This window comes from Salvelinus sp. IW2-2015, linkage group LG1 (assembly GCF_002910315.2).
Source record: "Salvelinus sp. IW2-2015 linkage group LG1, ASM291031v2, whole genome shotgun sequence".
Lineage (NCBI taxonomy): Eukaryota > Metazoa > Chordata > Actinopteri > Salmoniformes > Salmonidae > Salvelinus > Salvelinus sp. IW2-2015.
Genome location: NC_036838.1, coordinates 45,874,635 through 45,902,237, shown reverse-complemented (window position 1 = coordinate 45,902,237; position 27,603 = coordinate 45,874,635). Strand labels below are relative to the sequence as shown.

The 27,603-nt window shown below is 45.1% G+C and overlaps 1 protein-coding gene across 1 annotated transcript in view; it reads left to right on the top strand.

Moving 5' to 3' along the window:
* Positions 1-18,510: 18,510 nt before the first annotated feature.
* Positions 18,511-27,603, top strand: part of LOC111968514 (succinate-CoA ligase GDP-forming subunit beta) — a 72,483-nt gene continuing 63,390 nt past the window's right edge. The window contains exon 1 of the mRNA XM_023994146.3: positions 18,511-18,621. Coding sequence (XP_023849914.2) covers positions 18,538-18,621 — 84 coding nt within the window. The 5' untranslated portion in view covers positions 18,511-18,537. The remainder of the gene's footprint in view (positions 18,622-27,603) is intronic.

Sequence of the window (27,603 nt, the reverse complement as noted above, 5' to 3'; positions counted from 1 at the left end):
GACCAACTTCATATTTATGTCCATGATTTTGGAATGAGATGTTCGACGAGCAGGTGTCCACATACTTTTGGTCATGTAGTGTATATTTGAATATGTGGAACATATCATGTTGTAATCAAAATCTATCATAAATATTGGTGTTACTTGATTCTCATTGTCTGGTGACATGTCGGCCATGGGACTACTCTTGGTATCAGTGTCGTCCAACTGTACCCCTAAGTGGCCTATTCCTGAAATTGTTATTAATGGCTCTACTACTACTCCCCAAGCCAGGTCATATTTCATGTTTTATTGGAAAGAGTGCACATTTGAGTTCATAATCGTCTCTGTATTGCGCCAGGGGCTCGTTACTCTCTAACTCCTGGGATTTATGTTGAACTAATCTCCAGGGAGAACGCTCTTACAGCGTGTTCATGTACAGTAATGCATGACCAGGATACCAGAGTACATTATAAAACACTGTACAGTAATGCATGACCAGGATACATTATAAATCACTGTACAGTAATGCATGACCAGAATACCAGAGTACATTATAAAACACTGTACAGTAATGCATGACCAGGATACAAGAGACAAATTTATAATACATGTTACGTAAGCATGACCAGGAAGCACAGAGTACATTATCAAATACTGTAAACAGTCTTGCATGAACAGGATAGTCCAGAGTACATTAATCACTTAACATAAAAGACCAGGTACAGAGTACATTAAATCGGTACAGTAATGCATGAACAGGATACGCAGATGTCAATTAGATAAAAGTAAGTAATGCATATAACAGGAATAGAAGAGAATACAGTTATAAAACTGTTAACAGTAAAATGCGCATTAGGAGGATCAGAGTACATATAATATAGCTGTAAGCTAATTAAGACAGGACAGGATACAGAGTACATATTATAAACACTGTAAGAGTAATGCATGAGCAAGGATTACCAGAGGGACATATAACAACTGTAAGTAATGACATTGAAAGGTACAGAGTAATTATAAATAAGTCACAAAAAGTGCTGAGAATTAAGATGACAGGGTTCTACGGCTTTGCCCATAGGGGAACCTGTTTTGGTGAGCTGGGTAGAACCTATTTGTAAGGCACCATTATGCTGCAGATACACATTATGCTGGCTGCAAAGTGATAATGTGTAATTCCTATTGGAAATGCAAGCCAAGTTATCAACAGTGAGAATTGTTAATCACAACCACAAACTGCATTCAAAGAACTGCCAGGGTAGAAGATTGATAATTGGACTATTTAATATGCTAACTGGAACAAATCAGTTGCATAAGCAGGAGTAATACATACATTACTAACTAGATTGTTATTGGAGTTTAGGAAAACTCTATGTTAATTTTATTTGTGTATATATTAATTAATACAAATCAATGTCAATGTACATGCAAAACTACAGATATTACAGTAAAACAAACAATTCTGAAATCTCCTCGCAAAGAGCAATGCGGAATATAATTGGTAACCGGCTTCTTGCCTTCAAAGAATCATACAAAGAACCCTTTCTTCCAAAAATGGTTCTATTAGGATGTTTAAGGTTCTATGTATAACACTTGGACTTACAAAGAACCTTTGGAACCACTTTTTTTCTAAGACGTGTGCAGTGACTAGCTCTACTATAGACCGACTGATGTATGGTGTGGTGGGGGTAAAAGAGAGAGCATCTTCTATTTCTTAATGCCCCTACTGCCCTTGGAGACTGAGAAGTGGCAACCGAGCGCTCTCTTCATTGTACTTTCACCTAGCCCAACATCTCTTTAACATTTAAAATGTACTATATCTCCTCAGAGCTTGGGTGAAATTAAAAGTTAGTTACATGTCCTCATTATGGTAACCCTGCTCTGTTAAGGATGTTGGGGTTTTTATTTTTTTTATTTAAGTAGGCCACAATCTCTCTTGGTTGAGTTGTTCCTGCTTATGTGGGCCAACTCTTATGTTACGAAGGCCCCGGATTTTAGATTCTGATTAGGCTATGGTTATGCACTTTTTAGACCTGACAAGGCTGTTTCTGTACTTATGCTGCTCTGTAGGTTAAATGTTTTCTACCTCCTCATATCTCAAGCCTAATCTGGATAATTCTTCCATTCAGGTGGTCCAATTCCGGTTTCATTTTCTGATGGTCCGTCTATGTTTTGGTTGTGGTTTCTTGTTTTCCTGTATGTCATTTGCCCATCAGGGAGAGGTGGACCCCAGCTGTGATGAAAGGGAAGTGATTCATAATTCATGGGGTTGTAAATGTAGGCACCCAGGCTAATGGACTATGTGGCGTTATGTAATGAAATACAGCAGAATTATATTTAAGAATATTTTAGCACCCTTTAATAGGAGCCAAGGCTTTCTAATAAATTCCAAATGTATTGCTAAACAGAGCATGTTAATGTCATCATTTCCTTATGCAAGAAACCCCTGTCTGTGTACAACCATGTTCGGTGACTAACTGCTAGAAACCAGAAAATACATGATTGGGCACTCTAGATTGATTAACTGGTTTAATTTTACCACATAATTGAATCTGTTATTAGTGAAACGTTATTTGTACCAGGGGCATACACTCTGAGGGTATCATTATGTCTATCATTATTTTAAATGTGTGTTTATCTATAAAATGACCCTTGAGATGAGGCAACTATCTAAGTTTTGCATGCTTTATATGATCATAGATTAATGTATAAATTAGTGCCTGAGAGAGAGAGAGAGAGAGAGAGAGAGACAGAGAGAGAGAGACAGAGAGAGTTGAGACAGACAGACAGACAGACAGACAGACAGACAGACAGACAGACAGACAGACAGACAACAGACAGACAGAAAAGACAGACAGACAGGAACAGACAAGACAGACATGACAGACAGACAGACAGACAGACAGACAGACAGACATAAGAACAGACAGACAGACAGACAGGACGACAGACAGACAGACAGACAGACAGACAGACAGACAGACAGGAGATAGAGAGAGAACACGGGCAGGAACGGCACCCTGGGGAAGATATACATGTTTTCCTTTGTTCTGCTGCCACACTGAAAAAGGCTGCATCAATGAAGTCGACTGTTTCCAGATATAAACAAAGAAGGAAGAGTGAGGGTTTCTGGAAGGGTCTCACCCCTCTCCTCCACTCGACCATCTTTTCCAGGGAACACAAAGAGCATTATGTATGACGCCCCAGAAGGTCTCTGAGCATACTCTGCTCCTCCACACAATGTCACCCAGGCACCCTGCACAGGAATACACAACGCCTCACAATAACACACATGGATACATACGAATCAATGAGGGGTTATGAGGTGATCATTGCTTCATACTTTTTGTATTGTGGTGTGATTAACAACCACTTACCTCAGAGATATGACATAGTCCTTTCTCTCAATAGAAGATTAAAAACTATGATGGGAGTCACAAAGGAAGTCAGACTTATTGTGCCGTTTTCTTTTGAAGTGTCAAAGGGAAGTGACCCTTGAATATTTCATTCATATTTCTTTGGATTTCCTCATGTAGCCTGTGTGAAATTTTCTCCCCATGAAATTCAATGAAGGGATGTAAAGATAAGAACGGGTCAAGTTACAAATATCAACCATGGCCCGTATCCACAAAGCATCTCAGAGTAGGAGTGCTGATCTAGGATCTGTCCATACAGTCTTAATCATTATGATCCTAGATCCGCACCTCTACTCTGAAGCGCTTTGTGGATACGGGCCCAGGTGTGTTTTTCAGATAAAGTTAGAATCATGTAAAACGATAGGGGTGCTATTGAACCACAGCCTGCTGAACCACAGCCTGCTGAGAGGTATCTGATGGCGTGCCCAGATAAGCTATTGAAAATAAAAAACAAGAGGCACATTATGTGTTTTCATATTTCCTCATATTACGGTAACAGAACATTCAACCATGAATCCGAGATAAGATGAGAGGTACATTTCACCTTTGTACTTTGTTCGTCTATCTGTTTGATATTATCTCAAATAAAATAAAACAAAACATTATTGGTCACCTACACATATTTAGCAGATGTTATTGCGGGTAGCTAAATGCTTTTGTCTTCCTAGCTCCAACAGTGCAGTAGTATCTAACAATTCACAATAATACGCACAGATCTAAAAGTAAAAGAATGGAATTAAGAAATATATAAATATTAGGACGAGCGATGTCGGAGTGGCATTGACTAAAATAAAGTAGAATACAGTATTTTTAAAATATTTATTTATTTAACCTTTATTTAACTAGGCAAGTCAGTTAAGAACAAATTCTTATTTACAATGACGGCCTACCGGGGAACAGTGGGCTAACTGCCTTGTTCAGGGGCTGTAACGAACGTCGTCGGGAGAAGGAGAAGAGGACCAAGGTGCAGCGTGGTAAGTATTCATAATACGTTATTTTAATAAATATGAACACTCTAACAAAACAACAACACGACAAACGAACAGTTCTGTAAGGTGACGAAAAACACTAAACAGAAAATAATCACCCACAACTCAAAGTGGGAAAACAGGCTACCTAAATATGGTTCTCAATCAGAGACGAACGATAGACAGCTGCCTCTGATTGAGAACCACACACGGCCAAACACAAAGAAATAGACAACATAGAACACCAGACATAGAATGCCCCCCCAAACTCACGCCCTGACCAACCAAAATAGAGACATAAAAAGGATCTCTACGGTCAGGGCGTGACAGGGGCAGAACAACAGATTTTTACCTTGACAGTACATACAGTACATATGGAATGAGTAAAGCAGAATGTAAACTTTATTAAAGTGACTAGTGTTCCATTATTAAAGTGACCAGTGATTCCATGTCTATGTACATAGGGCAGCAGCCTCTAACGTGAAGGTAACTGGGTGGTAGCTGGCAAGTGATGGCTATTTAACAGTCTGATGGCCTTGAGCAGTTTTTCAGACTCTTGGTCCCAGCTTTGATGCACCTGTACTGACATCGCCTTCTGGATGATAGCGGGGTGAACAGGCAGTGGCTCAGGTGGTTGATGTCCTTGATGATCTTTTTGGCCTTCCTGTGACATCGGGTGGTGTGGGTGTCCTGGAGAGCAGGCAGTGTGCCCCCGGTGATGCGTTGGGCAGACCTCACTACCCTCTGGAGAGCCCTGTGGTTGCGGGCGTTGCAGTTGCCGTACCAGGCGGTGATACAGCCCGACAGGATGTTCAAAATTGTGCATCTGTAAAAGTTTGTGAGGGTCTAAGCGGCCAAGCCAAATTTCTTCAGCCTCCTGAGGTTGAAGAGGCACTGTTGCGCCTTCTTCACCACACTGTTTGTGTGGGTGGACCATTTCAGATCGTCAGTGATGTGTACACTGAGGAACTTGAAGCTTTTCACACTCTCCACTGCAGTCCAGTCGATGTGGATAGGGGCGTGCTCCCTTTGCTGTCTCCGAAGTCCATGATCAGCTCCTTCATTTTGTTGACTTTGAGGGAGAGGTTATTTTCCTGGCACCACTCCACCAGGGCCCTCACCTCCTCCCTTTAGTCTGTCTCGTCATTGTTGTTAATCAGGCCTATTACTGTTGTGTCGTCTGCAAACTTGATAATTCAGTTGGAGGCATGCGTGGCCAGGCAGTCATGGGTGATCAGGGAGTGCAGGAGGCGTAGGTGTGCGCAACGTGGCTGGTTTTCCCTTTGTAATCCGTGATTGTCTGTAGATCCTGCCACATACGTCTCGTGTCTGAGCCGTTGAATTAGGACTCCACTTTGTCTCTGTACTGACGTTTTGCCTGTTTGATTACCTTAGTGGGAATAACTACGCTGTTTGTATTCCACCATGTCCCCAGTCACCTTGCCGTGGTTAAAAGCGAAGGTTTCTCTTTTAGTTTTGCGCGATCTACCCATGGTTTTTACTGCCATCTACCCATGGTTTTTGGTTTGGTAGGTTTTAATAGTCGCAGTGGGAACAACATCCCCTATACACTTCTTGATGAACTCAGTCACTGTGTCCGTGTATACCTCACTGTTATTCTTAGAGGCAACCCGCAACATATCCCATGATCAAAACAATCTTGAAGCATGGATTCCGATTGATCAGACCAGCGTTGAATAGACCTTAGCAAGGGTACTTCCTGTTTGAGTTTCTGCCTATAGGAAGGGAGGGGCAGAGTGGAGTTGTGATCTAATTTGCCGAAGGGGCAAGGGGCCTTGTAGCAGTGGTCGAGTGTTTCTGAAGCATGTGTAGGTAGAGTTATTAAAGTGACTATGCATAGATAATAACAGAGAGTAGCAGCAGCGTAAAATAGGGTGGGGCGGGAAATGCAAATAGTAGCCATTTGATTAGATGTTCAGGAGTCTTGTGGCTTGCGGGTAGAAGCTGTTTAGAAGCCTCTTGGACCTAGACTTGGCGCTCCGGTATCGCTTGCCATGCGGTAGCAGCGAGAACATTCTATGACTAAGGTGGCTGGAGTCTTTGACAATTTTTAGGGCCTTCCTCTGACACTGCCTGGTATAGAGGTCCTGGACGGCAGGAAGCTTGACCCCAGTGATGTACTGGGCTGCACACACTACCCTCTGTAGTGCCCTGCGGTTGAAAGCCGAGCAGTTGCCATACCAGGCAGTGATGCAACCAGTCAGGATGCTCTTGATGGTGCAGTTGTAGAACCTTTTGAGGATCTGAAGACCCATGCCAAATCTTTTCAGTCTCCTGAGGGGCAATAGGTTTTGTCGTGCCCCCTTCACGACTGTCTTGGTGTGCTTGGATCATGTTAGTTTGTTGGTGATGTGGACATCAAGAACCTTGAAGCTCTCAACCTGCTCCACTACAGCCCCGTCGATGAGAATGGGGGCATGCTCGGTCCTCCTTTTCCTGTAGTCCACAATCATCTCCTTTGTCTTGATCATGTTGACGGAGAGGTTGTTGTCCTGGCACCACACGGCCAGGTCTCTGACCTCCTCCCTATAGGCTGTCTCATCGTTGTCGGTGATCAGTCTTACCACTGTTGTGTCATCAGCAAACTTAATGATGGTGTTGGAGTCGTGCCTTGCCGTGCAGTCATGAGTGAACAGGGAGTACAGGAGGGAACTGACCACTCACCCCTGAGGGTGTGTTGAGGATCAGCGTGGCGGATGTGTTGTTACCTACCTTTACCATTTGGGGGTGGCCCGTCAGGAAGTCCAGGATCCAGATGCAGAGGGAGGTGTTTAGTCCCAGGGTCCTTAGCTTATGATGCGATGTGAATGGATTGTATTCATTCTCCTGCCTCACTGCACCAAAATTGCTGAATGAGTCACTAGTGCACGACAATAATTTTACATGAAAGTTGCCAATATCGCTTGTGTTTTACGTCTGTGGACTGCAAAGGAGACTGTAAGTCTGATCCACCCTGCTCTAAACTAGCTTCTCCTATAAAAGAGGGCTTACATTTTTCCACAGGTACTCAATGAACATCCATAGCTTTGTAATGCACACACTCAATACAGATATCCAAGATCATAAATCCAAGTAAAAGAGATGACAGCTGTATGATATGTGAGGTTTCAGAGGGTGGAAAACAAGCTTCACTTAGAATTCAGCCGGGCCATGCAGAGGAGTACCGAGAGTTCAGACAAATATTGGTTTTGTGTCAAAAAGCCACTTAAAAGTTAGATGTGTTAATCTTGTTGCTAATGGCCCTCTGAACATCTCCTTAATATTCTCCCCCCAGTCTCCTCAAACAGAGGTTGTCCCCACAAGGTTAATTAGTAGTGGATCCCCTAACATTCTCAAAGTGATGAGGGCTTCAATGGAGGAAGTACATACCTCCACACAACACTGGCAAACAAGGTTAATGGGCCTCCAAAATCTCTCTCTCTCACCCGCATTCATCTACACACTGTGTGTTACTTTTTACTAGTGTTGGTAATTAACAAGATTGAGGTGTGTCTGGGGCAATTATGCCCATTGATAAGATATAAACAGAATTTTAGCCAAGACACAGCAACAATATGGCAAGCCTGTAAATCATAGGTGTTTTTTTCTCTTGTTCCCACTACATTAGTGAATAACTAATTGACTTGCTTGTGTAATAATATGACCAAAATGACATAGAGCACTATTGGGTCACATATGAAAATTTATCAGCCACACATAATAAAAATAAAATAAGAACATGCCTCAGAAAGATGTTTCTATTCATGCCTAATTCAGGCCATGTTTTTGATGTAACTGATTGTGAAGGAGCTGTTGTACTTGCCAAACATACCCTCGAGAGAGACAGCAGCAGAGTACATAAGCAGTTATTCTGAGAAAAACAAACAGAGACATCCCTCACAAAGGTACAGTTGAAGTCGGAAGTTTACATACACTAAGTTGACTGTGCCTTTAAACAGCTTGGAAAATTCCAGAAAATGATGTCATGGCTTTAGAAGCTTCTGATAAGCTAATTGACATCATTTAAGTCAATGGGAGGTTTATCTGTGGATGTATTTCAAGGCCTACCTTCAAACCCAGTGTCTCTTTGCTTGACATCAAAAGAAAAAGAAATCAGCCAAGACCTCAGAAAAAAAATTGTAGACCCCCACAAGTCTGGTTCATCCTTGGGAGCAATTTCCAAACGCCTGAAGGTACCACGTTCATCTGTACAAACAATAGTACGCAAGTATAAACACCATGGGACCACGCAGCCGTCATACCGCTCAGGAAGGAGACGCGTTCTGTCTCCTAGAGATGAACGTACTTTGGTGCGAAAAGTACAAATCAATCCCAGAACAACAGCAAAGGACCTTGTGAAGATGCTGGAGGAAACAGGTACAAAAGTATCTATATCCACAGTAAAACGAGTCCTATATCAACATAACCTGAAAGGTCGCTCAGCAAGGAAGAAGCCACTGCTCCAAAACTGCATAAAAAAAACTGACTACAGTTTGCAACTGCACATGTGGACAAATATGGTCGTTTTTGGAGAAATGTCCTCTGGTCTGATGAAACAAAAATAGAACTGTTTGGCCATAATGACCATTGTTATGTTTGGAGGAAAAAGGGGAGGCTTGCAAGCCGAAGAGCACCATCCCAACCCTGAAGCACGGGGGTGGCAGCATCATGTTGTGGGGGTGCTTTGCTGCAGGAGGGACTGGTGCACTTCACAAAATAGATGGCATCATGAGGATGGACAATTATGAGGATATATTGAAGCAACATCTCAAGACATCAGTCAGGAAGTTAAAGCTTGGTCGCAAATGGGTCTTCCAAATGGACAATGACCCCAATCATACTTCCAAAGTTGTGGCAAAATGGCTTAAGGACAACAAAGTCAAGTTATTGGAGTGGCCATCACAAAGCCCTGACCTCAATCCTATAGAAAATTTGTGGGCAGAACTGAAAAGGCGTGTGCGAGCAATGAGGCCTACAAACCTGACTCAGTTACACCAGCTTTGTCAGGAGGAATGGGCCAGAATTCACCCAACTTATTGTGGGAAGCTCGTGGAAGGCTACCTGAAACGTTTGACCCAAGTTAAACAATTTAAAGGCAATGCTACCAAATTCGAATTGAGTGTATGTAAACTTCTGACCCACTAGGAATGTGATGAAAGAAATAAAAGCTGAAATAAATTATTCTCTCTACTATTATTTATTATTATTTCACATTCTTAAAATAAAGTGGTGATCCTAGCTGACCAAAGACAGGGATTTTTTCCTAGGATTAAATGTCAAGAATTGTAAAAAACTGAGTTCAAATGTATTTGGCTAAGGTGTATGTAAACTTCCAACTTCAACTGTATCTGTGTCAAAAATTACTTTGCATCAAGAGTCACACTTCAAAACTGACCTTGAATAATGGGTGTTTTCCCTGTTTCCCCAGAGTATACAGGATCACAGCACTAAGTATCATGTGACCCCATGTGTCCTCACTCCTCCCCTCGCTCCACTGTGATCTCTGTTGGCACGGCGTGATTTATCACACCAATATCCCCCTCACCACTGCCCTGATTGCATTGATAACTTTATTGACATTTCTTCAGATCCCACGGAACGCACAGGTCCCATGCCTTTTTCAAGGGTGTCCCGGGACTACATGGACTTAAATGATAATCATCCTCAAGCATGTGCCTGGAGTTTTATGTGCCTCTATCATGTTGACTATTTATGTATTCAGCACAGTGGCCCAACTCCAATATCTCTCTCTTCTCTCCTCCCTCCCAGCTCCTCATCCTCAGTGCTATTCCCCCAGAGAGAGGGGGATAAGAGAAATCCAGCTGCTTCTCTGAGGTCACAGGCAGAACTGGAGCTGATGTGGCAGAGGTTTGTAAGGGAATGAAAAGGAGAAGAGGAGCAGCTAAGAGTTTTAAGTATGACCCATTCCTCCTTTGGAGATGAAGGTGGCACAGCGTGCAGTGAGGAGCTTGAGAAGAATTTGGCTTTCTGACTCTCTCATATGCACATCTAAGCCCTTTCCAGTCTCTGCTGGTCTGGCCTGGCAGTCAGTGCATACAGCAGGTGCTGTGTTTGGTATTGGTTATGAGATTCCAGCTCCCCAGACAGTGCAGTGAGGTATGCAGTGTGTGATATTCAAGACTGAAATAAAACAGGGGCCGCTTTTGAGGCAGAAAATCAGATGTAACATTTTTATCGTAGTGTTTTTTTGTAACGTTTGTTTAATGTGTTTGTTTGATTAAATTAAGCAAGCCACATTAACAGATTGAACACACCTATGTGTTAGATACCTCTATTTCAAAACATGTTGTCAGCCTAATGCTTGTGAAATGTTGCAAATTATATAGATTCTTAAAATACCTACAGATTTTTAAACACATTCTCTCACTAGCAAACTTGAAATGTTTTACATTTTAGCTGTGATAATTATTTAATCAAGATAAATCTTCAACAATTCCCCATACAGACCCTTCATGTTATTCCTCTAATAAAATGAATGCCTCCAGCTGAGTGGATAGTTATCTCTGATTTCAGGCTCTGGGAAGGATGTGCAGGTTGTGTAGGGTTTTTGTACTGACTCAACCTCTTTAGCGCAATTGATAGAGCATGGCTCCTGCAACGCCAGGATGGTGGATTCAATTTCCGTGGCCACTTATGTATAAAAAAAGTATGCAGACATGACTGTAGGTCGCTGTGGATAAAAGTGTCTGCTAAATGTTATATATTGTATATGTTCACTCCAAATACAACATGTAGGCACATAATTGCTTTTTACACCACATACTGTATAGTACCAGTACCAGTCAACAGTACCAGTCAAAAGTTTGGGAACACTACTCATTCAAGGGTTTTTCTATATTTGTACAATTTTCTACATTGTAGAATAATAGCGAAGACATCAAAACTATTAAATAACACATATGGAATCATGTAGTAACCAAAAAAGTACGAAACAAATCAAAATCAATGTGCAAAGTTTCATCAAGGCAAAGGGTGACTACTTTGAAGAATCTCAAATATAAAATATATTTGGATTTGTTTAACACTTTCTTGGTTACCACATGATTCCATACGTGTTATTTCATAGTTTTGATGTCTTCCCTATTATTCTACAATGTAGAAAATAGTAAAAATAAAGAAAATCCCTTGAATGAGTAGGTGTGTCTGTCACGCCCTGATCTGTTTCACCTGTCTTTGTGCTTGTCTCCACCCCCTCCAGGTGTCACACATCTTCCCCATTATCCCCTGGGTACTTATACCTGTGTTCTCTGTTTGTCTGTTGCCAGTTCGTCTTGTTTGTCAAGTCAACCAGCGTTCTGTCTCAGCTCCCTCTTTTCCTCAGTCTCTCTTTTCTCGCCATTCTGGTTTTGACCTTTGCCTGTCCTGACTCTGAGCCCGCCTGCCTGACCACTCTGCCTGCCCCTGAGCCTGCCTGCCATCCTGTACCTTTGCCCCACCACTCTGGATTATTGTCCCATGCCTGCCTTGACCTGTCGTTTACCTGCCCCTGTTGCTGTAATCAACTTCAACACAGTCTGCATTTGGGTCTTACCTGAAACATGATAGTGTCCAAACTTTGACTGGTAGTGTTGGTCCAAAGCAAACAAACAGAAAGTCATTTGTACACCCAGGAAAATAAAATGGTAAATCTAGACATTTCTAATATGACTGTATTTATGACTATTGCCATATTATTGGGGTTACAGATATACTCGTGTGGAGAGCTGGGGAGCAGGACTTAGACTCATACATAAACATTGATTTGACACTGGGGGCACTAGAGTGGGACAAAAAAGATGATTAATTATTTTTGCATTCTATCATATGAAAAGATGTGCTGAGCACAGAATGACCATGCATTCTGATCTCCATCATGGGTCATAATGGTATCTCTCTCCCATTTTAATTTCCTCTTCAGGCAGCAGGTTTACGTTCTCTGTGACTAAGCTCCTAGATTCCCTGCCCGTTGACTCAGCAGTTAAGTGCATTAATTCCCCATCTCTCTGACTCATTTGGTATGCTGGCGGATAGAAAACAAGGACTTCCTGTGGCTGCCTAATGCTACATAAAGCTGTGAGCAAACATACGATAAAACTGAGTGTGAAAGCGGGGCTTTGACAGGGATAACAGCACAGTAACAAGACCGGCAGCCATTTTGAAACTCTGTCCCTGAGGGTATCATATACTGCATTCAAAGAGGCACCATTGCACATCCAAGTGTGCCTCACAATGTCTTTCTTTTTCAGACAGGGAGACAGAGTGCAGGCATAGGAGTGGGGAGTTAATGAACTGAAATGAGCCTATTTGCATTGAGCCAGAGGAGAGTGGCTGGGGCCTTTAATGTGAGCAGGGTGAATCTAAAAAGAAGACGCAAAGTCTTAAGATCCTCTCTCTCAGGATGGAAAAGCTTTTTCAGGGATGCCCATAGGGCCCAAGGCTGTTCAGGCTGACAATCAGCCTGTGAGGAGAGGGTTGGAAGGAGGATTATTCAGTTGGCCCTCTCTCTTTTCTAGTCAGTGATACGCCACACCAAGCAGCCCATTTAATGAGACGGCACCGCCTAGCTGTCAATGTCTCATTGACTTATGAAGAGGGCCCCGGGACGTTCATCATTAGCACCGCGCAGAACTCAGGGTTCAAACTCGGTGGCGAAAAATGGGGTTAACAGATTGATCAGAGAGAGGAGAAAAAGAAAGAGACAGACAGAGAGACAGACAGACAGAGACCAAGAGAGGGACAGATAGAAACAGAGACATGAAGACAGAGAGAGGCAATGGAGACCAGATTCCACTGGGCAGGCCCTGAGATCTCAGTCCCATGCAGTGAGCCCTGTGGGTTGGTAGTGAAGCCCTGCTGTTACATAAGTGTGAGGGAAGGGTGAGCAGACCACACAGCCTTCTGGGATCTGTGGCTCTCCTCTTCGTGCCTATGGCCTGCTGAGTGGAAATTGGCTTTGTATTATGGAGAAAAACCACAAAACACTTGCGGTGCCTCCCTGGACTCTCTTATGGGAATAGTGGTGGGAGCGAGGGAGATCAGATGTGCGACATCATTATCTCCCTCTTAGAGTAACGCTGAACATGGTTGTAGAAGAGACCAGAGGTGTTAATGAGGTTGGACATAAACAGGAGCTGCATAGAAGTTTCAGTGCTGTTTCTAATGACTATAAAGCTAGAGAAAATGTATCCTTCGCTGACTAATTAATGCTGGAACTCACATCATTATCTACATTGTGAATGAAATCACTGCATTTGATTTGAGAGATTGTGTCCTATTGTTCTAAGCCCACAAGTTCCTTTACTTCCCCTGTCCATCTATTCTATCCTTCTTTCCTTTCAAATCAAATCACATTATTATTTGTCACATGCGCCGAATACAACAGGTGTAGGTAGAGCTTACAGTAAAATGCTTACTTACAAGCTCTTAACCAACAATGGAGTTTTAAGAAAATACTTTTTTTTTAAAGTAAGAGATAAGAATAACAAATAAGATCAGCAGTAAATAACAATAGCGGGGCTATATACAGCGGGTACCGGTACAGAGTCAATGTGTCACTGTGTCCCTTTGTCCATTCTTCCTTTGATGCCAAGTAAAATAATCTGCACATCATCTCAATGCAAATATCACACCATACCTGTACCATCTCATCTCTCAAAGGTAAGTATAACTTTCATAACCATCAGAGAGTGTATAATGTTTTTAATGTTGGAATAAGAACACTATGGAATGACATTGAGGAAGTTATCACATTGACATGTTACATTGTCCATGTCTGAATGTTCTCTTTTTACACCCCAGGAACAATGAGGGACCTGCAACGGGGTGTTGAGATGAAGGCAAGAAGCCTGTGTGGCATGCAGCCACAAATTGGAATGTGTGTTATGGAAAGAGTGACACTCTGCTACAAATTATGATAACCAGTAACAGATTTGGCACCTATACTAATTCCAAAGTAACTGCTAAAGTATAAACAGATTGTAAATCAGGAATACAACAAGCCACGTTTCTTTCCCGCCAGGGACAAAATACACATTTGCTTGTTCTGTGAGAGAGAACATCATCTTAAATGAAAAAAATGTAATTGCATGAGTCAGACACGTTGGTATTCTGAAAGGCATGTCCATCTGGATGAAAAGGAAAACCATAAAGCCTGTTGATCACTCTGGTTTATTTGATCTGTTATTGAAATTGTATAGCCTACTGAATTGAAAATTCCAATTTCACGACAACAATGCATTGATACTATGGCACAGGGATTTTCATACATTAGGCACAATTTGTTGACAGAATCAAATATTGTGCAGAGCCAGCATCTTTACTTCATTTTTGCTCTTGCCTTGGTTATAAATTAGAGAAAGGCCAGAACTCCCAGAGAATATTTTACTTTACGGAATATGGATCACTGACTATTGAAAGCTCTACCCAAACGAGAGAGGTTGGTTGGCAAAGCAAAGAATAGAATAAACAGGAAGCAAATTCACCTCATTTGCCATTATAACATTTCCCACATTTGTACATGTCAAAAGTGGAATTCATTTTCACAGCCGAACAGCTTTGTTTATTTGACCGAAACAGGGCTGAAGAAAACACACTCATCTTTTTTTCGAGAGGTGCTTCATCACCTTCTCCTCCCCTCTGTCTCGCCCTCCCTCGTCTGCTGCTGACACTGATCATTTCTAAGCGTGTGTTTCTCTCACTCTCTGTCATAATCACTGCTCTTTATGATCACTTTGCCCTTTCTGCCCTTTAAAGATGTCAGGGTAATGAGTGCTCTGGAGTACTGGGTGAGTGGGTTATTTAGCTATTCAGTCGAGCTCACACAATCCTTGTCTACTGAGGAGAGTGGCAGCCTGGTGCAGCACTGAATACACAAGGTCATTAAAGCGAAATGAGCTGGAGGCTCAAAACAGATGAGATACCAATTTGGGCACAGGGGTAGAAGTAACATAGTAAAGGTAAATCTGTCTCCTTCCAGTTGGCATGGTATGTTTAATATGGTATGTATTAATTTGTGGATCCGTTTAATCTGATATGTTATAAATTACAATTCGTATGATATGTTACAAATTCCAAGTTCTTGTGGCTAACGTTAGCTAGGTGGCTAACATTATCAAGGGTTGGGGTTAGAGGTTAGGGTTAGGGGAAGAGTTCGCTTACATGCTAAGTAGTTGCAAAGTAGCTAGAAAGTAGTAAGTAGTTGCAATGTTGCTAATTAGATTAAATGCTCAAGTTGTTTGTGATGTGATTCAAACACGCAACCTTTGGGTTGTTAGACATTTGCATTATATGCCTGACCAACCTCCGTCCTTTTGTTATTGCTTCAGTAACCTGCTGTCTTATTTAACCATACCAAAAGTAACATATCATACTCATCTGAGTGTGACAGATTTACATTTACTATGTTACGTCTAGTCAATGAGACCAGGCTGAAGATACACCTTTGACAATGTGCATGTTCTCTATTAACTTCACTCATCTTTCTGCCCCTGTAATTTACTGTCCAGTAATATGTGTAAATACAGGTTTCAGTGAGGGAGGACTGTTTGCACATACATTATTTGACTGATATGGCATGGCATATGACCTGCAGATGATAGATCTCTTTTAACAAATTAAAAGTTCTGTCTGGATTGTACTCTGAAGGTGACCAGTTTCAGGAAGCTAGGCATATGTCGCACGTCACTACTTCACAGGAGAGGCATTTGAACATATTTATGATTTATATATTATAATGAGTTTTTTTGGTAGAAATGCCTTCTGGAACATGTGAACTTTCATGTGAACTTTCATGTGCCTTAATAACAAACTTGTATGCCATTTGTAAATATGAATAAAAGTGTTAAATTACGAGCCTAGTTGGTTTAGCCACGGAAAAAGTGAGGGACCTTCCCGCAATCCATGATTGGCTGAGATAATGGACGGGCTGGACATGCCAAGAGGTGAGTTCGGATTGGTCTGCCATGTATTACGCTTCTATAACATGAGCTGCTCAGTATGTGTGAATAATCCTTTCTACCGTGGATTTTATGAAAGATACAGTAGCCATCGAGAACCGTAAAAGAGTTGCTACTGCTCTCAACAACATTGCTGCCCTGAATTTAGCAGGCGCTATCGACAAATGTTAGTGGGAAAAAGTTCTGATGGACTACTTTCTGGAGGACGATCGTGACTCTGAAAATGAATCAGACAGTGAGGAAATATCTGACTTAGGTAATAACAGTTTCATTGAACCAGACATTGTCGAGTGTTCTGATGACAGTGATGGGGAAGAAACGGCGATCAACAGTGTTGCTGTCACGATAGAAGTTGACAGAGTTTTGAAATCAGTGGAATGTCCGGTGGAAGCAGAGTATGAGAAGGAGATGGAGAAAAGTCTGGCGTTTGACTGCATCCGTGACAGAGAGGGAGAAAGATCTCATGATTCTTATGGCATTGCACAAGGCCAGTGTGAACCGGAGTAACTTGACACAATGGGTCCAGCAAGCTGTACAAACAAAAGGGTAACAACACAGGACGTCTTACTTAGTTAAAGGCGGACAATCACGGACTACAAAAAGAAAATCAGCCATGTAACGGACACCGACGTCTTGCTTCCAGACAAACTAAACACCTTCTTTGCCCGCTTTGACGATAATACAGTGCCACCGACGCACTGCCATCTCTCCCTCTCCCAGTCTGCTGTCCCCACATGCTTCAAGATGGCCACCTTTGTTCCTGTACCCAAGAAGGAAAAGGTAACTGAACTGAATGACCATCGCGCCATAGCGCTCACTTCTGTCATCATGAAGTGCTTTGAGAGACAACACTGGGGCCCCACAAGGGTGCGTGATCAGCCCCCTCCTGTACTCTCTGTTCACCCATGACTGCATGGCCATGCACGCCTTCAACTCAATCAACAAGTTTGCAGACGACACAACAGTAGTAGGCCTGATCACCAACAACGACAAGACAGCCTATAGGGAGTGAGGGCACTCGGAGTGTGGTGTCAGGAAAACAACCTCTCACTCAACATCAACAAAACAAAGGAGATGATCGTGGACTTCAGGAAAACGCAGAGGGAGCATCCCCCTATCCCCATCGACGGGATAGCAATGGAGAAGGTGGAAAGTTTTAAGTTCCTCGGCGTACACATCACGGACAAACTGAAATGGGCCACCCAAACAGACAGTGGGGTGAAGAAGGCTCAACACCGCCTCTTCAACCTCAGGAGGCTGAAGAAATTTGTCTTGTCACCTGAAACTTTTACAGATGCACAATCGAGAGCATCCTGTCGTGCTGTATCACCACCTGGTACGGCAACTTCACCGCTCACAACCGCAAGGCTCTCCAGAGGGTGATGCGGTCAACGCATCACCAGGGGCAAACTACCTGCCCTCCATTACACTTACAGCACCTGATGTCACAGGAAGGCCAAAAAGATCATCAAGGACAAGAACCACCCGAGCCACTGCCTGTTCACCCCGCAACCATCCAGAAGGCGAGGTCAGTACAGGTGCATCAAAGCTGGGACTGAGAGACTGAAAAATAGCTTCTATCTCAAGGACATCAAACTGTTGAATAGCCATCACTAACACAGAGAGGCTACTGCCTACATACAGACCTTGAAATCATTGGCCACTCTAACAAATGGATCACTAGTGACTTTATTAATGCCACTTTAATAATTATGTTGACATAACTTGCATTACTCATCCCATATGCACATACTGCATTTTATACCATCTATTGCATCTTGCCTATGCTGCTCGGTCATTGCTCATCCATATATTTTTGTGTACATATTGTTATTCTATCCCTTTACTTATATTTGTGTGTATTATGTAGTTGTTGTGGAATTGTTAGATTACTTGTTGATATTGCTGCACTGTCGGAACTTGAAGCACAAGCATTTCGCTACACTCGCAATGACATCTGCTAACCATTGTATGTGACCAATACAATTTGATTTTGCATATCTAAATATTCATATTGTCAATTGCCTAATATGCACTTTTTTCATATATTTTATCGTTGAAATTTTATATTTCTGTTTAACGACTGGTACAGTGGCATAATACATTGGCAAGTCAGGCAGATTGTAGTGGCGAAAATGTGGTCTTATTGTAACGCCCACTTCCGCCAGCCTTCCTATCAGCGGTCAGATTGCGCGCACGCGGTCTTTCTCTTTCCCCGTCAACATGGCGGCATCCATGGCATCACAGGCTGTAGCAAGAGGTTTACGCGGAGCAAGTGCTAAGTACTTATTTCTTGACAAATTCAAGGTACTGACATAATTTAAAATGTTGACAATAGGCTTTTCATTACGCTTTTACTGTCACTGAGAACTCACCAAACTCGCTGCTGTAGCCAGAACTGACAGATCAAAATTGAGAAACAGCTCGCTGTTGTAGCAGTCCATTATTACCTAACCATCGATGCAATTGAAATGAAATATCTTAAAACGAAACTTATTTCCATGGAAGAACACTAGAGCACTGTCAGTAGACTTTAGTCACGAGCATCATGCATGCATTCTAGCCATTGTTGTATTGCACATAGTGATTTGAGTATCAAGTTTACTTGACAATAGTATAGAACTGCTGAATAATGTGGTTATTTGTGTGGCAGACAGCATTTTATTTGCAAGGTTGATGAACTAAAAATAATTAAATCGAGGTGCCTCAAATGAATTAAACTGTTATGTGATATTGATTGACCTCTGTTTTTTCCCTGGGTAACTCACTATTCTACCTTTGCTTCTATAGCGGTTAATAGTAATGTCAGCTTTCAAGATGGGGTAATGGTGCAAAGGTTGTTTCCTATTTGTACTTTAAACAGAATGTATGTAGATAAAGTGTCCCTGTTTGACTGATTGTTGCGAAATAGATTTTTTTGACAGTTGCAACTTCAGTCAGGTCACTAGTTTATAATACACTTTGTTAGATGAATCAGAATAGTTTTACATTTGGTGGATACGTTTTCTAAGAATACAAAATAGTAACGTGTTAGGCCATGAGATTGCAGAACAGCATGTCAATCAGCACGCTAAGGGCAACCAGATTGAAACAAGTTGCATCATATGAACTCAAACTAGCATAGATTGACAGATTGTCGGTGCCTCTTTTAGCCTAGGCTAGTTGGACTTTTGGAGTCTCCTATGTTGACTTTTTATTTAGTGCTTTTGCACTTTGTGCATCATGACATATGTTTTCAGAGTTATAGCAGTTTGTCAGTGACACTTGGTGATAGAGAATAACTTGGGAGTGGATGAGGCTTGATGTCTTTGTTTACTATATCCAGACCTCACTGATATAGATTCACACAATTACTCCAGCAGTGTTATGTAGTTGTGAGGAACACGTTTTTGAAAGGAGGATGGGCTATTTGTGGCCACAGTTTGAAGGTTGCTGAGTGCGTCATAGGACTATTCCCCTGGGTCACTGCTATCTCCTATTGATAGATACAGAAGGCTATATTGATGTAGCTAAATGTAGGCCTAGTTCTGTAGTCTAATTCTTCTCTCTTCTAATATTAATTGACCTGAAATAGTTGTGTATGTGTTTTTCAAGTAGCCCAGCCTAATTAACCTTACTAAATAATGGAGTCAATTAGCTATCATCAGAGTTTATTGCTAAAGCATCATTGCTGTTATGATCATTGTCATTAGCGTTATTGCCCTTTATCTACAGGTGAGATATATGGAGGGCACAGTTGACCTAATACCGACTTTTACCCACAGTATAGGCTAGCATCTGTCTGAAGCCCCAAACACAGTTACTGAATCACTCACCATCCCACGACTAGGCTAACAATAACAGCACTCTCTTAGCAAGCGCAGTAGACAGACCACCACCATGGGTACTTGCTGCTTGAAAATCTAGTTTGGTATTCTGTGTATAGTGCTAAGTAAGCATATATTTTCATCTCATTGGTACTGCATAATGAGACATAGCCTAGCTTTAGTAGCTAGGGACTAGCTTCATCTATCAGGAAGAAGGCTTGGGATAATGAGAAGGCACACACTGCCAGGTTGTCTTACATTGCACATCTTTATATTTTCTTAAAAGTCAAACATTTTGAAGATGATGCAAGCAACCTTAGTTTCCGATGTGTGTGTGTGTGTGTGTGATAAATTAGGTATTGGAGAAGGGCAATTCTCTAGTAACAGAGTGATGCTGAGACACTTGAAAATGTATGTCAAACTAAAACCAATGATTGCAAAGTTAAACAAACCATACAACTCTATGCGCAAGGACTACATTTACCAATTTCCACATAACATTTTACAAACACATTTAGGCATACTTGAAAAACGGTGCAGATGCAAAGTTTGTAACAGAATGATCATTGGCACTGTCACTGTTTCCGAACGTTGCATCTGTAAAGTAAATGTGTTTTTGTACAATTTTATATGGAAATTGTTAAGGCGTCCTTGTGCATAGTTGTATGGTTTGTTTAACTTTTTCGATTGCAAATCATTAGATAGATGATCTCTTGGCAGATCTATTGTGGTATTTTCTGTTACGCTGATGTTATTGACAACACCACTATGCCTAACTCTTGATGAAGCAGAGCTCAGCCATTTTTCACCCATCTGGGCTAGAATACAATCTGGAGATGTTAAAAATGTCCTTCTGCTTCAGGGGTTAAATCGCCCCCACCCTCCCCAGCCTCTCTCCTTGTGTTCAGACTTCATCTACGTGCAATCTGCAGGAGCCTGGACATCTGCCAGCGTTCCAAACAATTGATCGTTTTAGTCTGTGACGGCACACACTTCTCTCCCCCCAGTGGTAAACTCATGCAGAACTTCTAATCTAAGTTTTCTGTCTGCAGCACCTGGTTTTGACACCCTCTCTCGCTCTCTTTTATGGGCCCACTGCCGAAGGGATAAGAGTAACGATCCAGGATGCTGTTGTCTGTGGCACAGTATCAGAGCCCGTGCAGGATGACTGACTGACTGGAAGGTAGTGTCACAATGGAGTCTCATCGGCTATGACAGTTGTCCGCTCCATAGGGAATTACATTTAAGATGATTTGTCAATAACAATGCGCAAGAAATCGCAATATTTCAGATGGCTGGTGTATGAGGGAGAGAGAGGGGTAGGGTATTTTCTTCTCATGAATCAAATCTCCTGAATTCTTGTCTGCACAGTGAGATAATCCTCCAGCTGTTTTTCACTGTCGCCTCACCGTGCTGAATTTGTAAACGCTTGCCACGTTCTTTAAGGTGTCACAGCTCTCTGGCCCCGTAGTGCTGCAACCCAGCGTCAGTTTGAGTAGGAAACGGCAGGGAGAGAGGAGCTCAATGAGAGACTGTCTTGAATATTTTAGTGAGGGGGTGGGGACTGCGACGACTGGATGCTGGAACTTCAAACGCCAGGCGGCTTCCCCATCTGTCTACAGCAAGAACACATTTACATTTCCTCCCAGCGAGGGATACAGTACAGTTAGCTATAACTGGATTTGAATATCATTTCGCCAAGGTTAATAGCCATTTCTGTAGCTCATAAGAGGTGTTTAGGCTTTTTCAATAATTTAGAAGGGCTGCGATCATTCAGAATTTGGCAGCCTCCAAAGCAAGAATGTAATGAATGAATGCACACATCAACCCAGTCAATTCAGTTATTTTCTACTGATCATAATTAAGTTGGGAGATGCTGGGAAATGGCAGCCGTTGAAATGGAAGGATGAAGAGCAATATTGTAAACACATTTTAAGGATATAGGCTACTGTAGGGCCTTGACCTTGACCTAACCTATGTAACCCAGGTCCTGCACAAATCATTCCAGTGTGAGAGGAGTTCACTTTGACAGATGGAGCATCCACACCTCCCTCCTCAGTCTTATCTTCCCTCTAGAACTGATAACTGCAATTATGTGTCCCGATGACGTCTCTTATTAGCTATGATAATTGGTAACTGTCCTATCTGTGGAGACCCAGAGACTTGGGTTTGTTATCCAGCTAAGCCTGTCTGCAGCAGATTAAGCCCTGTTGTCCCTCACATTGCAGATTAAGCAAATCTCAGTGATCTAAATCCTGTAACCATGCTCCACTGCTCCTGCCTCCTCTTCCTTCCCCCTCTCTACCACAGCACTGCTCCTGCCTCCTCTTCCTTCCCCTTCTCTACCACAGCACTGCTCCTGCCTCCTCTTCCTTCCCCCTCTCTACCACAGCACTGCTCCTGCCTCCTCTTCCTTCCCCAGGGAAGGAAAGGAGGCAGGAGCAGTGCTGTGGTAGAGAGGGGGAAGGAAGAGGAGGCAGGAGGCAGTGCTGTGGTAGAGAGGGGAAGGAAGAGGAGGCAGGAGCAGTGCTGTGGTAGAGAGGGGGAAGGAAGAGGAGGCAGGAGCAGTGCTGTGGTAGAGAGGGGAAGGAAGAGGAGGCAGGAGCAGTGCTGGTGGTAGAGAGGGAAGAAGAGGAGCAGGAGCAGTGCTGTGGTAGAGAGAGGGAAGGAAGAGGAGGCAGGAGCAGTGCTGTGGTAGAGAAGGAAGGAAGAGGAGGCAGGAGCAGTGCTGTGGTAGAGAGGGGAAGGAAGAGGAGGCAGGAGCAGTGCTGTGGTAGAGGGGAAGGAAGAGGAGGCAGGAGCAGTGCTGTGGTAGAGAGGGGAAGGAAGAGGAGGCGGGAGCAGTGCTGTGGTAGAGGGGGGGAAGGAAGAGGAGGCAGGAGCAGTGCTGTGGTAAGAGAGGGGAAGGAAGAGGAGGCGGGAGCAGTGCTGTGGTAGAGAGGGGAAGGAAGAGGAGCAGGAGCAGTGCTGTGGTAGAGAGGGGAAGGAAGAGGAGGCGGAGCAGTGCTGTGTAGAGAGGGGGAAGGAAGAGGAGGCAGGAGCAGTGCTGTGGTAGAGAGGGGAAGGAAGAGGAGGCAGGAGCAGTGCTTGGGTAGAGAAGGGAAGGAAGAGAGGCAGGAGCAGTGCTTGTGGTAGAGAAGGAAGGAAGAGGAGGCAGGAGCAGTGCTGTGGTAGAGAGGGAAGGAAGAGGAGGCAGGAGCAGTGCTGTGGTAGGAAGGGAAGGAAGAGAGGCAGGAGCAGTGCTGTGGTAGAGAGGGGGAAGGAAGAGGAGGCAGGAGCAGTGCTGTGGTAGAGAGGGGAAGGAAGAGGAGGCAGGAGCAGTGCTGTGGTAGAGAGGGGGAAGGAAGAGAGGCAGGAGCAGTGCTGTGGTAGAGAGGGGAAGGAAGAGGAGCAGGAAGCAGTGCTGTGGTAGAGAGGGGAAGGAAGAGGAGGCAGGAGCAGTGCTGTGGTAGAGAGGGGAAGGAAGAGGAGAGGAGCAGTGCTTGGTAGAGAGGGGAAGGAAGAGGAGGCAGAGAGCAGTGCTGTGGTAGAGAGGGAAGGAAGAGGAGAGGAGCAGTGCTGTGGTAGAGAGGGGAAGGAAGAGGAGGCAGAGAGCAGTGCTGTGGTAGAGAGGGGAGGAAGAGGGGCAGGAGCAGTGCTGTGGTAGAGAGGGGGAAGGAAGAGGAGGCAGGAGCAGTGCTGTGGTAGAGAGGGAAGGAAGAGGAGGCAGGAGCAGTGCTGTGGTAGAGAGGGGAAGGAAGAGGAGGCAGGAGCAGTGCTGTGGTAGAGAGGGAAGGAAGAGGAGGCAGGAGCAGTGCTGTGGTAGAGAGGGAGGAGAGGAGGCAGGGCAGTGCTGTGGTAGAGAGGGAAGGAAGAGGAGGCAGGAGCAGTGCTGTGGTAGAGAGGGGAAGGAAGAGGAGGCAGGAGCAGTGCTGTGGTAGAGAGGGGGAAGGAAGAGGAGGCAGGAGCAGTGCTGTGGTAGAGAGGGGAAGGAAGAGGAGGCAGGAGCAGTGCTGTGGTAGAGAAGGGAAGGAAGAGGAGGGGAGCAGTGCTGTGGTAGAGAGGGGAAGGAAGAGGAGGCAGGAGCAGTGCTGTGGTAGAAGAGGGGGAAGGAAGAGGAGGCAGGAGAGTGCTGTGGTAGAGAAGGGAAGGAAGAGGAGGCAGGAGCAGTGCTGTGGTAGAGAGGGGAAGAAGAGGAGGCAGGAGCAGTGCTGTGGTAGAGAGGGGAAGGAAGAGGAGGCAGGAGCAGTGCTGTGGTAGAGAGGGGAAGGAAGAGGAGGCAGGAGCAGTGCTGTGGTAGAGAGGGAAGGAAGAGGAGGCAGGAGCAGTGCTGTGGTAGAGAGGGGAAGGAAGAGGAGGCAGGAGCAGTGCTGTGGTAGAGAGGGGAAGGAAGAGGAGGCAGGAGCAGTGCTGTGGTAGAGAGGGAAGGAAGAGAGGCAGGAGCAGTGTTGTGGTGAGAGGGGAAGGAAGAGGAGGCAGGAGCAGTGCTGTGGTAGAAGAAGGGAAGGAAGAGGGCAGGAGCAGTGCTGTGGTAGAGAAGGGGAAGGAAGAGGAGGCAGGAGCAGTGCTGTGGTAGAGAAGGGAGGAAGAAGAGGCAGGAGCAGTGCTTGTGGTAGAGAGGGGAAGGAAGAGGAGGCAGGAGCAGTGCTGTGGTAGAGAGGGGAAGGAAGAGGAGCAGGGGCAGTGCTGTGGTAAGAGAGGGGAAGGAAGAGGAGGCGGAGGAGCAGTGCTGTGGTAGAGAGGGGAAGAAGAGGGGCAGGAGCAGTGCTGTGGTAGAGAGGGGAAGGAAGAGGAGGCAGGAGCAGTGCTGTGGTAGAGAGGGGAAGGAAGAGGAGGCAGGAGCAGTGCTGTGGTAGAGAGGGGGAAGGAAGAGGAGGCAGGAGCAGTGCTGTGGTAGAGAGGGGGAAGGAAGAGGAGGCAGGAGCAGTGCTGTGGTAGAGAGGGGGAAGGAAGAGGAGGCAGGAGCAGTGCTGTGGTAGAGAGGGGAAGGAAGAGGAGGCAGGACAGTGCTGTGGTAGAGAAGGGAAGGAAGAGGAGGAGGAGCAGTGCTGTGGTAGAGAGGGGAAGGAAGAGGAGGAAGGGCAGTGCTGTGGTAGAGAGGGAAGGAAGAGAGGCAGGAGCAAGTGCTGTGGTAGAGAAGGGGAAGGAAGAGGAGGAGGAGCAGTGCTGTGGTAGAGAGGGGAAGGAAGAGAGGCAGGAGCAGTGCTGTGGTAAGAGAAGGGGAAGGAAGAGGAGGCAGGAGCAGTGCTGTGTAGAGAGGGGGAAGGAAGAGGAGGCAGGAGCAGTGCTGTGGTAGAGAGGGGAAGGAAGAGGAGGCAGGAGCAGTGCTGGGGTAGAGAGGGGAAGGAAGAGGAGGCAGGAGCAGTGCTGTGGATAGAGAGGGAAGGAAGAGAGAAGGAGCAGTGCTGTGTAGAGAGGGGGAAGGAAGAGGAGGCAAGAGCAGTGCTGTGGTAGAGAGGGGAAGGAAGAGGAGAGGAGCAGTGCTGTGGTAGAGAGGGGGAAGGAAGAGGAGGCAGGAGCAGTGCTGTGGTAGAGAGGGGAGGAAGAGAGGCAGGAGCAGTGCTGTGGTAAGAGAGGGGGAAGGAAGAGGAGGCAGGAGCAGTGCTGTGGTAGAGAAGGAAGGAAGAGGAGGCAGGAGCAGTGCTGGTGGTAGAGAGGGGAAGGAAGAGGAGGCAAGGGAGCAGTGCTGTGAGAGAAGGGGAAGGAAAGAGGAGGCAGGAGCAGTGCTGTGGTAGGGGCTACGAGACGGGTATGGCACCAGGTACCGCTAGTGCATGCCAGTGTCTCGTCGCGTAGATCGTCTAAAGGCACCGCACAGGGAAGGAAGAGGAGGCAGTGCCTAGCGATCTTCTCTTTTGGCCTCCGTGGTAGCAGAAGGGAAGGAGGACGCGAGGGCACTGGTGCCCTGCTACCTCCTTCCCTCTCTACCAGCACCGTGGCGCCTTTGGGTCATGACGCTGCGATCCGGTGGATAGGGTAAAGTATGCGACGCGCAGGAAGAGTCTGCTTCCTCTCCGTTGGTAAGAGAGGGGAGGATAAAGGTAGGGAAATGTTGTTACGCCATTTCGCTCCGTGGTCAGAGAGGGAGGAAGAAGGAGGGCCATGCAGGGATAAGCAGTGTGCTGTGGTTAGAGAGGGGGAAGAGAGAAGGAGGTGCAGGAGTATGTGCCTGGCTCGGTTCAAGTCCGTCTGTATAAGGGGGCCTTCCTGAAGGAAGTAGGCACGCACCCGAGTAGGTTGCCCTCAGTGGTACAGCACGCCATGACGAAGGGGAAAGAAGAGGAGGCAGGAGTCTACATGTGCTATGTGGTAGACGAAGTTCGGTACGAAGGAAAGGCAGGAGCACATGCAGGAAGCAGCACAGGCTGTGGTAGAGAGAGGGGTAGGAAGACAAGGAGGCAGGAGCGTCTAGTGTCATGCTTGTAGAGTGAGTGTGGTTTGTGGGTGTTGGGTGTGTTGTGGTGTGGGGGAGGTGGGTATAAAGAGGTTGAAAAAGATTTTCAAGGGCAGAGAGGAGAGTGCTGGCTCGTAGTTGAAAAGATACAGAGGTGGGGAAGGGGAAGGAGGAGTCGCCCAGCTCAGCTCTGCATCAACACAGCTGCAGTTGTCTAACCTCATACAAAGAGAGTCCACAGCGTGGGGACAGAAGGGCACAGGCAGTGCTGAGTGGGTTAAAGAGAGGTGGGAAGGAAAGAGGATGACAGGAGCACCAGTGCTTCGTGGAGCGAAGAGGGGATAGAAGGGAAGAGAGGACATGTGATAGAGCACAGAGGCGAGTAAGAGGCCTTTTTACTTTGCTTGCTACAATATCTCTTGTCGCTGTGCTTGGCTAGGTCTGGCCCCACGCCGGCAGAGGGCATCCAGTTACCCTGCGGCACCCGCCTCCGCCCAGTCTCCACGCACCGTGCCAGCACCCACCGCCAGCGGCCGGGCCGTTGGGCCAGCCCCGGGCACTCCAGCCTGCCTGTCTATTCACTGCGCATTCCCGCCCAGTCAGTCTTGCTTGCTTTAGTCCAGCTCTCAGCAGAGCCCCTAGCCTGGCCTCTACCTCGCTGCCAGCGCTCTTCCTGCCCTAGAGCCAGCGGGCACCCACTCAGCCCCAGTCCCCTTCTAACGACCACGTTCGAGCAGGATCGCCAGTTCTTAAACAAGAAGCTAAGATCGGCCTATCAATGACACCTAGCAATCACGCAGGGGCGCTCTCGCCATCAGCATCTCCACAGTCTCCCTAACTAAATCCCCTCGTACCATAAGCATCTAAAAAAAGCAGTTCTTAAGCTTGTGGTTATCTAATGCAGTCGATCCGAATATAACGGAAGCTCGGTAGAAGCGCGCTGGAATGAGACAGAATTGAGCGAGGTCGTAAGTCGTCTGAATCTCATATGAAGAGTTCCTTCTACGTAAGATCGCATCTGGAAGCAGTGGTTTGGTGGGGGGGTGGGGTGTAGAGAGGTGTGAAGCCCCGAAGTCGGTATGTCTATGAGGCTAAGACCCCTCCGATGGA